Source organism: Leuresthes tenuis, unplaced genomic scaffold, assembly GCF_036924035.1.
Source record: "Leuresthes tenuis unplaced genomic scaffold, fLeuTen1.0.hap1 SCAF_3, whole genome shotgun sequence".
Classification (NCBI taxonomy): Eukaryota; Metazoa; Chordata; class Actinopteri; order Atheriniformes; family Atherinopsidae; genus Leuresthes; species Leuresthes tenuis.
The window spans coordinates 25,849,102-25,863,521 of NW_027325357.1; the positions used below are offsets into that span (position 1 = coordinate 25,849,102).

Below are 14,420 nucleotides of genomic sequence, written 5' to 3' on the forward strand. Positions count from 1 at the left end.
AAAGAGCGAGTGAGGCGGGGGTTCACCAGAGAGACAGAGGGAGGGAGGGAGGGGGGTGCCTGGAGAGAGACGCACACACACGAAAAAGAACGACAGAGAGGGAGAGCTTTTAAAGGATTTGGCAGTGATTCGCAGAAAATCGCTGCTGTAATGTTGCACTTCTCTCTGCTTCTGCCAGGATACCATCCCCTAAAGCCTCAAAAGTGTGCGTTCAGGTTTTTTTTTTCCCCAGTTTGTCTCTTAGAAGTCACAACCATTTCTTTTTCAGAGCTTTGTTTTTGGTGTTTTAGTTATTTTTTGATGGTGCACAGCAGACTGTCTGACATGACAGAGGATTTATTTTTGGTGTGGAGAAAAGAGCCTTGATTGTAGATAAATCGCATGATTTTGGACCATGTTTGGAGGCCCGCCTGCAAGAGCTCATGTGATGGATAAAATCAAGACAGGTCCATGAAGAATGGACAGGTAAGACAGCACTTCACTCCTTGTTTGTCTGTAAAGGGAACACATCCGCAACAGTTGTGAGTTTTGTAGTTTACTTATTGATTCTTAGTCTTTTCAGCTGATTTTGTGTTTCAACTTTTTGTTTCACAAATGTTGAACAATAGAAGGATAGGACAACTTTGTGTATAAATGTAAGTATGTGTCACAATTTCAAACAAGGTATTTCTTAAAGAATTCAGACCTCATATTTCTTCATTACTATAAAACGAAATTATAAAGAATTTTTGAAATGTCAAAATTCTGACTGGAAATATTAAATATATCGATTATTTTTATATTATATATAAAGGCTTATATATTTGCAAATTCAAGAAAGAAAGAAAGAAGAAGAAAAAGAAAATCTCACTGGATTACTGTGGATTTTGCCAGTGATGTTCATGCGGATGTAATTAACCTGCTCCAGCTTTGGAGCATGAAATGCTGTGGCAGTTAACGTGATGTTTTCTGTTCTGCAAAATTTATGGTGTTTGCCATCATCGGCTCTTAGCTCTTCGTGATAAAAGCCTCCAGTGTTCACTCTGCACCAACCTGCATGCAGTCTGATGTCTCGTTTCTTTTTGTTCAAACGTGTATACATATACTGTTCTTGTCCCTTTTCTTACAGCTTCTCACTTCTGATTTAGAGCACAAAATCAGATGTTAGATGGCAGGTGCTGTTTGCGCGTCTATACGCTTTAAAAACAAGTAAGGATATCACCAGTTTCACAGAGCAACTGACAGCTCCCTTTTTGTCGTGCAACTAAAACATGGATTCTGCTGTGCAGAATTGAAGAGACATGTCGAAATGTTCATTTTCCACATTTTTCCCCCTCTCCAATCTATACTTTTTTTTAACAACAACCCCTTCTAGTGATATTATTAAAAATAAAAGACTGAAATAAACTGTTAAAACCCTTCACTTAGTACTAAGCACATTTGGCAGCAACAACTGCCTAAAGTCTTCTTGGGACTCTTCTTCCCTCAAGCCTGGCACACATTTTCTTTGAGAGTTTCCTCCCAAGCTTCTTGGAAGCAAATTTAAACCAGGTTAAAGTGTCAGTGCTCACCCATTTTCAGGTCTCTCCAGATGAGGCTTTTCATAGAGATTTCCTGAGATTTCCTGATGCCATTCCTGTGTTTTCTTGGCTGTATGCTTTAAGTTTCTGTCTTAATGACACGTAAACCTTCATTAGCACTATGAGGAAGGCTTTCATTCATGTGTGCTCCCTAAAGTGATTTTTCTTTTCCTCAAATCTTTCCCTTTCCCAACTGGTCCCAACCTGTCCCTGTCAGAGAAAACTATCCCCACAGAATGACGCCGCCATCGCCATGCTTTACTAGATGAATTGTATAATTGAGGTGATCATCAGGACCAAGTTTCCTTCCACCTTGCCAAATAGTTCAGTCTTTGTTTCATCAGATCAGAAGATTTCACATTTCATGGTTTTCATAATGATTCAGATGCCTTTTTACAAATTCCACAAGGCCTTTTAATTTGGAATTGCTTCTGTAGAAAGTTAACAGTTAAGCTACACAGACAGATCTGGTGAGTCTGTTGGGGATTCCAAACTTCTTCCATTTGAAAACAATGGAGGTTACCTTCTGTTTGGGCACTTTGAGTGTTGCTAAAAATGTTCTAGTATCCTTCACCAAACCTGCGCATTGACACAATCCTGTTTCACGGGTCTACGGCTGTTTTTCTCAACCTGTGGTTTGGTCTTCCATTTAAAAAAGACCATCAACTTAAAGAGGAAAGTATCAGTGCTCACTTGTGTCATATATAAGGTTGTTAGTATTTCTTTAAATTGGATTTTTTGCAAAGGATCAAAACACACTTAAAACCTTTGCTTTGTCATTAAGCTATAATGTATATAGACTGATGGCAATAAAAACTGAATACATTTCAAGATGAGTCTGAAATATAGCTGATTTGAACATTTGAAAGAGTCTTAAAACCTTCCTATGCACTGTAATCATCAAAGCTACACCCTATATTTAGATGTTTTGCAAGAACACAGTCTCGGATACGTGACCAACTCACATAAAACATAGAAATGAAGTGTGGAATTTTTCCATCCCTTCAGGGAGGACTGAGTCTATAAAAGTCATGCAAGCTAAGGATAAGCGGTAATCAGAGCTTAATACCTCTTCTCTGATTGCCCTCAGCTGTCAAAGGTAGAGGGAGTGGCCTGGTGCTGTCAGTACCTCTGCTGATCTTCATCATGACATCAGAGGCCCGTTCAACTCATCTCTTCTGCTGGCTCGGTACGTTAATTAGATACCCAACATGGCTTCAGCTGCTTTGGATTCTTCTGGTGGGTATCAGTTCGGTCTCGCAAGCCCAGCAGGGCACCCAGCCTCAGTCCATCAAAATCGAGGGCGACATCACCCTGGGCGGGCTCTTTCCTGTACACTCTCGAGGGCCTGCGGGGGTCCCCTGTGGGGAGATCAAGAGAGAAAAGGGGATCCATCGACTGGAAGCTATGCTGTACGCCCTGGACCAGATCAACAGTGACCCTGACCTGCTGCCAAACATCACTCTTGGGGCTCGAATCCTGGATACCTGCTCCAGAGACACCTACGCCCTGGAGCAGTCGCTCACCTTTGTCCAGGCCCTCATTCAGAAGGACAACTCAGGTGTGCGCTGCTCAAATGGAGAGCCCCCCATCATCCCCAAACCAGAGAGGGTGGTCGCCGTGATTGGGGCATCGGGCAGCTCGGTGTCCATCATGGTGGCCAATGTGCTCAGACTGTTTTCTGTGAGTTTTCTCTTGTTCTCAATATTTATGACTGCCCTTCTTCCCAGTAAAATAAGCGAACACAAATGGAAACCACAAACTGCAAGGGAAACAGAAATAGAGAGGCACATGATCTAGAGTAGAGGTTCCATCTAAGTGTTGAGCCCAAGATAATTGAGATGGGTCCCAGGACAGTTACAGAGATCAGTTACTCCAAACTGATCGCTTTTTGCTGAAAACTGAATAAAAATTTAGAATATTATGGGTGTTCTGTAGTACTTTAGTGTTACCCTGTATTTCTATTCTCCATTTTCTCATGATGGCAAAATAAAGATAAAAGATGAAAAAAAATACATTTTCTTCAAGCCTCTGATATCCATAATTAATGAGTAATGCCGGCTTAAGATATTGCTTAATCTTTAATGGCCAGCATAGAAGCACTAAGTGTAGGCATTAGATTATTTTTTTATAATATACAATATATGATATCATTAATTGCATTAATTCATCGCAGCTTTAACCAGAGCAGTGACCATTAGTGCTCAATAAGAAGACCTCAAATTTGTCAGAACTCACACTTTTAAAGATTTGTTTGATGGCTGGAACAAGCTGGAACTAGTAGTATTTCCTGTTTTACTAATTCTACCAGTGCCTGCCCACTGACGTACTTCCCGGCAGATCTTATTCAGAATCATCTGCATCGTTATAGTTCCTATTGAATTTGACATCAGACGATAATGTGCCCCTCTGCAATCATTAAATCCTTATATTTGTCAGTCTTGTACACAACAATGGGCATAGTGAGGTTGAACAATTCATAGTAGAATCTCATTAAGGTATTTGACGCTACACTTAACTTATTGCCTCTGAACAATGACAGACGTTTACCTTATTCAGTCCGATTTGATAATGACAGTGTAACAAGGTGTGTAATCAGAATGAACTGCTGTATTGCCGGCTGAACTATTTCACAGGGCTCTGAATCCATTGTCATGCAGGCTAATCCATGTTATGTGGGCAGTGTTTAATTTTTGTTTTTCAGATGACTGACCCTTGACATGGATTTGATATGACACTGATTGCACAATACCTATATATGCAATGATGGATACACATTTTGTTGTTATATATCTAGAAATATCTAAAAAAAACAAAAAAAAAACTAACAAATATTTTTATTTTCATGGATGAAGCTTGTTATTGCATTCCTTATGGTGAGCATGCTGATTTGAGAGCAAAGGAGAAGCAGTTTGCACACAAGGCAGATGTTAACTACAAAATTATAGATTCCAACCTCCACTAAGCCCCTCTCAGCAGCTCGGGACCTGGGGCTGAAAATAGAGTATCAGGGCAGCAAGATGACGCTGCTTCGAGGATAACAGAAACTTGTGACCCGGGCAGAGTAGATCTAGCTAAATGGTGTGTTTCCTCCCACTTTCCATATGTGCGGCTTTCTGGACTGAGGATACTTCTAGATTGATGTCCACTATAAATTGGAAATCAGCTCTTAACCAACATGGAAGCTGTTTCAGCCTCCTCTGATGGTGTTGTTGACTGACAGATGAATGAAATGTTCAGGTTTGCTGTTCATCGCACATATGTAGCTGCAACATCTCAGGGGTTTTGACAACTCACCAGCCAATTGAAGCAAATTTTTGATTCACATCTGGCTCTTGGAACCTGCAAAATAGACTTGTTTCTCATTTTTACACTAAATGAAAGCTTCCTAAATAAAGCTTCAGAAAGCAACAGAAAGCATCAACCGAGACTGAAAATAATCAGTGATTACTGCCTGTTTTCTAATGATAGTTTGTAATTATAGAAAATCATTTTCTTTAAAATGTATCTATTTAGGATAATGACAAAAAAATTAGCTGTTATTTCTGCAAACATTGGAAAGCAAATTTTCTCCAGTAACCCATTAATAGATGCAGCTCATATGTTTGCTGCTGCCTCTTTTTCAGTGTTGGGTCAGACTAGACTATAAAAGGATAGTTATGTTATTGATGGAGCTCATTGTTTCTTTCATGTGAATTAAAGCAGATGCCTTTTGGGATTAATTTGCAGAGGATTATTGTTCAGTACAAATGTGTGTGCAAACATTTGATTACCTCTAAGACACTGAGACAGACCTCATTTGGAAACTGATGTCCGTCGCTGGACTGGTCTCTTTCAAAAGGTGGTAGAAAAGTTTCAGTTTGGCAGAAATTCAGCCATGGTTGAGGATGTGTTCTGGACCATGGAGGCTGACTAGGAAATGTTAGGTGGATGGGGTTAAAACTGAGTGTCAATTTTAAGCTGCATGTGGCCATCAGAATTAAATATATTGTATGGCTTACAGCTGAGAAATGCTAACCTTTTTCTAGTCTCTTGATCTCTGTCTCTCCTGCTGTGCTTAACATAATTTGCCTAAAACCCCTATAATCCTTCCAGATAATCTGTGAAATGGTTCTCGCTCCTCTCTCCTTCTCCCTTCACTACCCCTTGTGTCTACCTTTCTCTCCTCGTCCCCTCCAGAGGACCTGACGTTAAGCCACGCAGGGGCACCAGCATTAGCAGATTCGGGGTTGAGACTGTCGACATAAACTGTGTCATTAAAGAAGTAGCACACTAGTAAATTAATCTCCACATCATTTTTCCCCTTAAACAAATGCTTTTACAGCAGTAGTTTGTTTAATTTGTATTTCACTGTGCTATTGGATATATCCTCAGCACTGTTTCTGTTCGAGCGTTGAACGCAGACCAAATTTGAGATCTTAACGCACAACTGGCCAGCATAAATGTGGAAAGCTTCCATTAAAACTCTGTTAAGGGCTTGTTTGTGACTAAGTGGTGCATCATCCTTTCACATGGTTCATTGCCCCTTCTTGTCATCCCTTTTACCTTTTGGTTCATGTATTGGCCTAATAATCAGAGCTGCTCATGTTTTCCACTTGGCCAGACTCTTTCATCACCGCTGACCCATCCATGTGTCTCAGATCCCCCAGATCAGCTACGCCTCCACTGCCCCAGAGCTGAGTGACAAGAGCCGCTATGAGTTCTTCTCCCGTGTGGTGCCTCCCGACTCCTACCAGGCCCAGGCCATGGTGGACATAGTCAAAGCCATGGGTTGGAACTACGTCTCCACACTGGCCTCTGAGGGCAACTATGGAGAGAGCGGAGTCGACGCCTTCCTACAGATATCCAGAGAAGCAGGTTGAGTTCTAGCTGTATGAACGTAAATTCACTGTTGTGATGTAGAGGGATTACTCATCAAGCTGTACTGTTCTTGCTCATTAAAAGACTAAAATAGGAGAGAGCAATCCTTTAATACTCAAAGACTAACAGGGCAAGCCATCATATAGGTTTAAAAGCATGAATGTTCTGACAAGAGTTCAGATTTAATTTAATTAAACCTCACACACCAGTAATTGACAGTAAATATGTCAATATGATTTTTTTTGGATGGTTTGCTGTGAAATTTTGTACAGACATTTATATGACGACAAAAAATGCAAATTCCCAGCAGCCTCAGCTGTACTGTGTGTTTAAGCTGCTTCTCTGGTGCCAGCGTGACAAATGAGTATCCGAAACATTTTAGTTGCTAAACAATGGCACGTTAGCAATGCCATTGTGAGCATGTTAGCGTGAGTTTTAAAGCTCCTCGTGTGACTATATTCTTGTAGTCATGAATTTTTAATGAACACATTCTGAACACAGCGTAAGAGCCTTTTATTCCTGGTTTATAGAGTAACAGCCACGCTATTGAGAGACTGAATGTGTACAAATTGTTTAAAATGCTTGCAATTACAACGCTAATGATGTGCACGTACAGTGTAAATATAGTTTAGCCTGTGCATCATCTTACCTAACAAGTTATCATGCTATATTTCTGCAAATTATACTGATAATCCTGAGGAAGAGCATGCTTACGTGCCATCTTTGTATGACAGTATGTAACACAGAGCCTTATTTTAGAGTTATTTTAGCAGAAGATATTAGGGATGTTTAGTTCTACCAACAAGTTTGTGATGTCTCTCACACAGGAGGGCTGTGTATTGCACAGTCCATAAGAATCCCTAGAGAGCCCAGACCAGGGGAGTTTGAAAAAATCATCAAGAGACTGATGGAGACCTCTAACGCTCGTGGGGTCATCATCTTTGCCAACGAGGATGACATAAAGTGAGTCAAGCTCTTCTTTGTGCTATTTGTCGATATAAAGTCAGCCGATGATGAAATGTGCACAAGGAAGCTGTTTTATATTATTTGATTGTCATTTAGAAAGAATGTGATTTATCTATGTGCTCTGTTTCAGACGGGTGTTACAGACTGCAAAAAAATCCAACCTGACAGGCCACTTCCTATTTGTTGGATCCGACAGTTGGGGGGCCAAAAACTCCCCCATTGAAGATCAGGAGGAGGTGGCTGAGGGCGCTGTCACTATCCTGCCCAAAAGAGCCTCTATTGATGGTAGGACAATATATTAAATCAGATTGTTACTTCTGGGTCTGTTTGATGCAATATGATTCAAATACCTTCAAAAGCATGTGGCATATGACACAGACAGACAAGTCTAATAAGAAAGCAAAAAAAAAAGAAGAAAAGAATCACTGATAGTGTGATAAACCTCTGATTTGATAGTTTTGACACGTATGAGCTGTACATTCTTGTTCTTTTTTTTGGTTTTAGGACATATTTCTTACTAGAAATGTACACTATCTTTAATCAAAATAAAATTTATGTTAAATACAGGGTTCGACCAGTACTTCACTTCAAGGTCTCTAGAAAACAACAGAAGAAACATCTGGTTCGCAGAATTTTGGGAGGACGACTTTAAGTGCAAACTAACTCGACCTGGCATAAAATACGACCCTGGTAGAAGAAAATGTACAGGTGAGGGAGCTACAGTTTAACCTGCAGGGATGCAATTGAACCTGTAAAGCTAAATTTATCTGTGTTAGCGCGCACTTTGTCCTCCTCATCATCGCCATGTTGTCTGCTAGGTGAAGAAAGAATCAGTCGAGACTCTCAGTATGAGCAGGAGGGCAAGGTTCAGTTTGTGATCGATGCTGTGTATGCCATGGCCCACGCTCTGCACAGCATGCACATGGACCTCTGCCCCGGCTCCATGGGGGTCTGCGAGAAGATGGACCCCGTGGAAGGACAGATGCTCCTCCAGTATATTCACGCTGTAAACTTCAATGGTAAGGTTTAAATTATAATCTTTTTAGTGTCTCTTGACCTTTCTCATGAAAAACACAATGATTTAGATGAAAGGGGACTTTCATAACGTTGGCAAACCTTTTTTCCATTCACAGCAGATGTTTTGAAAAATAAATAAATAAATGGGAAAAAAATCTAATTCAAAAGAGAAAACAGCAGAAGAGAGGTCAGCTTAAAGAAGGAAGGTTTAAGATATTTCTGGTAATGTACCGAGCTGCACAACACAGTGCATTTCTTCAAAGCTTGCTCCCCCGGGGCTACCTCCTTTCTTTTCTCTGTACATAACACTCCCACTTTTCATCCACATCTTTCATGAAAATAAAGAAAAAAGGCTTAGTTTGAAAAAGGACACAAAAAAAGAGAGTTTTATGAAAGCCTATTTACTGCTCTCCTCTCGCTGGATGACCTTGGCTTGTATAGAAGACTTTCTGATTGAGTGCCTGCAGGGACCTGAGAGGAACATTCAATCATGTTAGGGCTGCAGAGCAGAGTGCACTGAAAGAGTATGCATGGAGGAGAGCCTTCACTAAAAAGCATCCTGGACTCAGCTTTCACATGATTGCACAAGCCTGAAGTAAGCAATACAAGTTACATTCAACAGTGTGTGGGTGTTCTCTCAGCCAGCTAAGACAGCTTGAATTCCTCATCTGCTGTCTCCTCTTTCTTTAGTGTGCAGGTTATTAAAACTCTGTCTCCATTTAACAGGCAGCGCAGGAACTGGAGTAATGTTCAATGAGAACGGAGACGCCCCTGGTCGGTATGACATCTTCCAGTACCAAATGTCCAATGTCAGCAACCCCGGCTACAAGGTTATCGGCCAATGGACAAACCACTTGCGACTCAATGTAAATGATTGATCTTCAGAAATAAAATAACTTGCTTTCTTACTTTGAGTTGGTTAAAAGGATAACATAATAACTTGGTATAAAGACTGGAACTGAGGAAACTTCTGGCTTTGTCCAAAGATATAAAGATATAAATCTTCTACTACCAACACTTCTAACATGCTAACATGCACTGATTTTCCTTTTTTCTACTTACCATGATGTTGTTAAGCATCCAGAGGTGAATCAAGGTAGTGACTGTTCACATCCATTCAATTGTTCCGTACAAAACCTTTACAACTAAATAAAATTGAATCTCTCCCCATTTCCAGTCTCTGTGGCAAGGTTCCTTTGCCAGAACACAGTTAAATGGGCTTTGTGCTAATACTCATTACCATGCTATAACTTTTATTCATTACAAAAAGCAAAATGTAAATTGGGAGTTTTTTTTTTTTTTAACAGGGGGTCATTTACAGGATTGTTTCTTGCACAGGTGTAGAAACTTCCAAGAGTTTGTCCCTTCAGTGTAGCTGATTTGTTTTTTCCAGTTGTAATGATAGGCTAACTGTTGAATCTTAGCATTCACATCAGTATTTGGGGAGGCATTTTCTTGCCAAGAAGATGAAAAGTACTTTCAAGAATTCACCATTGTGCCTAGCTCAAGTTCAGCTTGTGATTGCATGATCTTTTAAGGAGTGTATTTGAACATCTATCCTAGGTGGAGGAGATGCAGTGGTCAGGAGGGGACCGTAAAATCCCAGAGTCAGTGTGCAGTTTCCCCTGTGAGCCCGGTGAGAGGAAGAAAATGGTAAAGGGTGTTCCCTGCTGCTGGCACTGTGAGCTTTGTGATGGGTACCAGTATCAGCTGGATGAGTTCACCTGTGACATGTGCCCTTTCAACATGAGGCCCTTTAAGAACCGCACGGGTTGTCGGCCAACACCCATCATAAAGCTGGAGTGGAGCTCTCCTTGGGCCATCATTCCTGTCTTCCTGGCAATCCTCGGCATTCTTGCCACTACCGGAGTCATAGGCACCTTCATGCGTTTCAATGACACACCCATCGTTCGGGCCTCTGGGAGAGAGCTCAGCTATGTGCTGCTGACGGGCATTTTCATCATCTATCTCATCACCTTCCTCATGATTGCAGAACCCAGTGTGGCTGTGTGTGCCTTCCGCCGGCTGCTGTTGGGGCTCGGTATGTGCATTAGCTACGCCGCCATGCTCACCAAAACTAACCGGATCTACCGCATCTTTGAACAGGGCAAGAAGTCAGTCACACCTCCCAAGTTTATCAGCCCCACCTCTCAGCTGATTATCACCTTTATACTCATATCAGTGCAGGTAAGCTTGTGAATGCTTCTTTCACGTACATGGGCACATCTTTTTGGCAATCTGACGCTCCTTTCTCTACAGTTACTTGGGGTGTTCATCTGGTTTGCCGTGATGCCCCCTCACACAATCATCGACTACGAGGAGCAGAAGCCTCCAAACCCAGAGTTTGCCCGTGGAATCCTCAAGTGTGACATGTCCGACCTGTCCCTCATATTGTGTCTGAGCTACAGTATCGTGCTGATGATCACCTGTACGGTGTATGCGATAAAGAGCAGAGGAGTTCCTGAGACTTTCAACGAGGCCAAGCCCATTGGCTTCACCATGTACACCACCTGCATCATCTGGCTGGCCTTTGTGCCCATATTCTTTGGCACAGCACAGTCTACAGAGAAGGTGGGAAATCCAATTTTGCAGACCTCACTGGTCACTGCCAGGCATTAGAAGAGCCTGATATTTAAAAAAGTTTAGAATTTAGATGAAATGTGATGATGAAATGACATCTACAAGTGCTCCATAAGAGCAAGGAAAGTCTGCTCTAGTGTTTTATTTGTCCCTTCTGGGCCACTGTAGTAACAGCATTTTTGAAGGTAAATTCCTAGTTCAAACGTAATGAAAAGGGCAATTCCTGTTTTTATGTGATGCTACACTAAAGAAAATATATTCCTAAATATTATGTTTCTTCCAATAGATTGTCATTAATGTAACTTAGACCATTTGACCGATTTCATCACCTGTCCGGGAAAAATGACAAATCATCATTGTTTGACAGCATGATGAGCTTTTAGATTATGATGTAATACATTATTTGTACTATAACTTTATATACATAACAGTTAATATAATAGTTAGAATTTTTCTTTTTAATCCTGATTGCAGGATATGCCACTTAACATATTATTGAATCATTAATGATCATGAATGGATAATAGATTAATGAATAGACTGCTACTCAACCCAAAAAAAATGACTATAGCTGTTTTTTCATCATCAGATTGTTTGCAGATTATAACATTTTTCAGCTGTAAAATAAATGTGAGATTTTGGAACAGCAGTCTAAAAAATACTTTCAGGTCTTCAGTTATTCTACATAATCCTATTTCTCCACTTTCTAAACAAATGATAAGATTTCACTACATTGAGGTATTTATAATGTACTGTCCTTTCCATAAATAGGAGTGCATTAAACTGAGAGATGAATCAAATGATGTCACACAATAAGACACGCTAATAGTGAGAGAGTAAAGGAATCCCTCAGATGTTTTAAGTGAAATCGGGGTTTGCTGCCTGTCATATCGTATTTGCTTCCTGGTGCACTCCCAGGACATCCTGTTTCCACTGTACTGAGAGTTTAATTTAGCTTGTGGGCTATTCTCTGCCGCCACAAAGTACAAGACCGCTGAGGGAATATTTAAAAAATACAGACAAGCTTTGACTAATAGTGAGCTGCATTATGACTCAGTCAGGCTGAAACAGTTAAAGCCTGAGGTGCTTTTGAAGTCTTTTCACCTCTCTCGAATGGAAATGAAGCGAATTAAGTGAAGGCAGGAAGGGACCGAAACAAGGTCAGATGAGCTGAGAGGCGAAAGGAACCCCCTCGCAGACCCATTTGACCATCCTGTTCAATTAATCACTTAGAAAAATGGGATTTAGCTTGTTCGACTCTGAAAAGTGGTGTCGATTATCTGCCCATCATGTACAGACCCATGTGTAGGAGGAGGTCATCTACCTGTCTGCCGACTGTCACTACATATGGAAGCACCCTTCACTGCTTCTGAGCCCATCTCCCTGCTCGCCTCGGGCACACACATACACTCTACTTCACTCCTAAATCACTAAACCTTCTTTGGATATGAGAGCAGTGTAAGAATAGACAATAAAAAGCATGTTGAAGATGAAAAGAAGAAAACTTCAACCTGTGTGATAAGAGGGTGTTCTGCAGCTGATAGTAGTACAGAGCAGCAGAATGATAGTTTGTGACTTATTTATGGCATAAATATATCTTATTTATGGCACATGCGACTTCTTGTGTAATTGGCCTGTACGGTTTTCTCAAATAGTGTGTTCGCAGCTTATTTATATATCCAGTCTGAGGCCAGTCTGATTATCATTATATTTTGCAATAAGAGAAAGAGCAGAGAGGACAAGTGGTCAAACCCATTAAAGGAGCCTCCTTTCCTGACCACATAAACCAGGGAAACCAGGGTATAAATCATTCATCGGGGGAAAAACACTGCTTTCCGATGAAAAGTGTTTTTTTTCAGGGGTAGACTTGTGCAGCCACAGTGAACAGCTGTATGTGGAGAGATTTTTCTGACTTCTGTGTCTCTGTTGCAGATGTTCATCCAGACCACCACTCTGACGGTGTCCATGAGTCTGAGCGCCACCGTATCCTTGGGCATGCTCTACATTCCCAAGGTTTACGTCATCATCTTCCACCCGGAGCAGAACGTCCAGAAGAGAAAGCGCAGCTTCAAAGCTGTGGCGCAGGCGGCCACCGTGTCCACGCACCTGTCCCAGAAGTCCAATGACAAACAGAACGGAGAGTCCAAGATAGAGCCGGATAGGTCCCAGTAACGACACATCACGAGATGGTCGACGATAAGCGAGAAATCAACATTTGTAGAAATCAGACTGTTGGTTTCTTATCTTTATATATGGACCGAATCACCAGCAAAGACAGATGGTGGATAATGTTTCTTTTTATGCTTATTTAGATAACTATTCAACCTGGCCTGACGCACAAAAAGAATGAGAACTTTGCAAAACACACACACACACGAACTGCAAAGATAGAGTGTTGTGGAGTCGACTTCAAACTAAACTTACCACACACACACCTCAACTGGATAAAGAGGTATTGTTAAAACTGTCCCTGGGAAAAGCTATTTAAGAAAACTAGTAATGCTCAAATGGCAACCGTTGTCCCACAGGAAAATGCACATCATGTATGTGGAATCCCAAGAGGCTGATAAAATGTAACTGTTCACTGGCTGCAAAAGCACTGCATGGATTATGTGTTATATGTAGACCTGAATGTTTTGAAACATTGTTTATGAGGAGTGTTGTGATATTTTTCTTCTCACTGCACTGGAAGGAAAGCAGCTAAAAATGTACCACCTCGTCTGCATTACTCGTCCCAAGATCCGTGGGAGGTTGATGATGAACCACAGATCTATAATCGCTCACAGCGAAATCTGTGGTCACTGATGCCGCACAGTAATTTGCTTTAATCAATGTTATAATGACACAAGCTGGTTTTCATTGTGGACTTATTTAATGGATCCAAACAGGATACAAGTGATTGCTACCAGGATGTTTATCCTTCACCTGGTACCTCTCTATCGTGGAAAAAAAACAATGCCTGGCATTTCCCCATATTGTTTGTCAAATCATAAAGCATTCTACTCAAAGGTCAGATGGTATGGCAACATGCCAAAAGTCTGGCTTCTTTTAGGTCCATGCATGAGAACCTAAGGTTTTCGTGCATGAACCAACAGCAAATTCTCATTTTGGCAAAGATTAAAATTCATGGCAGTGACATTGACCCGACTGAGACGACAACAGCCTACATTTCTGTACAGTATTGTTACTTGATCGCAGTGTGTAACTCAGGTTTGACCATTTCGTCTGGAAGTCTCTCTGTACTGGTGCAGTCTTTTCATTATAAATGGATTCAGCAGCCACCATGTGCAGTGCATGTTTACTCCAAGTGAGAGCTCTGTCAGATTCACGTCCTCACGTGTGAAAAGTTGTTTGTACTGCCCCCTGCAGGAGAGCACAGCTCAGTGGCACCTTTGGAAATGGATGCAAGGAAAGAACCGTTTGTAAACCTAACACAAA

General features: G+C 41.2%; 1 protein-coding gene across 1 annotated transcript; it reads left to right on the forward strand.

Moving 5' to 3' along the window:
- Nucleotides 1-1,387: 1,387 nt before the first annotated feature.
- On the forward strand, nt 1,388-14,409 carry grm6b (glutamate receptor, metabotropic 6b). The gene is made up of 10 exons (XM_072382808.1): nt 1,388-3,242; nt 6,200-6,416; nt 7,247-7,382; nt 7,516-7,670; nt 7,953-8,093; nt 8,204-8,404; nt 9,129-9,268; nt 9,966-10,589; nt 10,662-10,973; nt 12,915-14,409. Exons 1-10 carry the CDS (start codon nt 2,706-2,708, stop codon nt 13,152-13,154), a joined length of 2,703 nt encoding a protein of 900 aa, XP_072238909.1. The 5' UTR covers nt 1,388-2,705; the 3' UTR covers nt 13,155-14,409.
- Nucleotides 14,410-14,420: the final 11 nt, after the last annotated feature.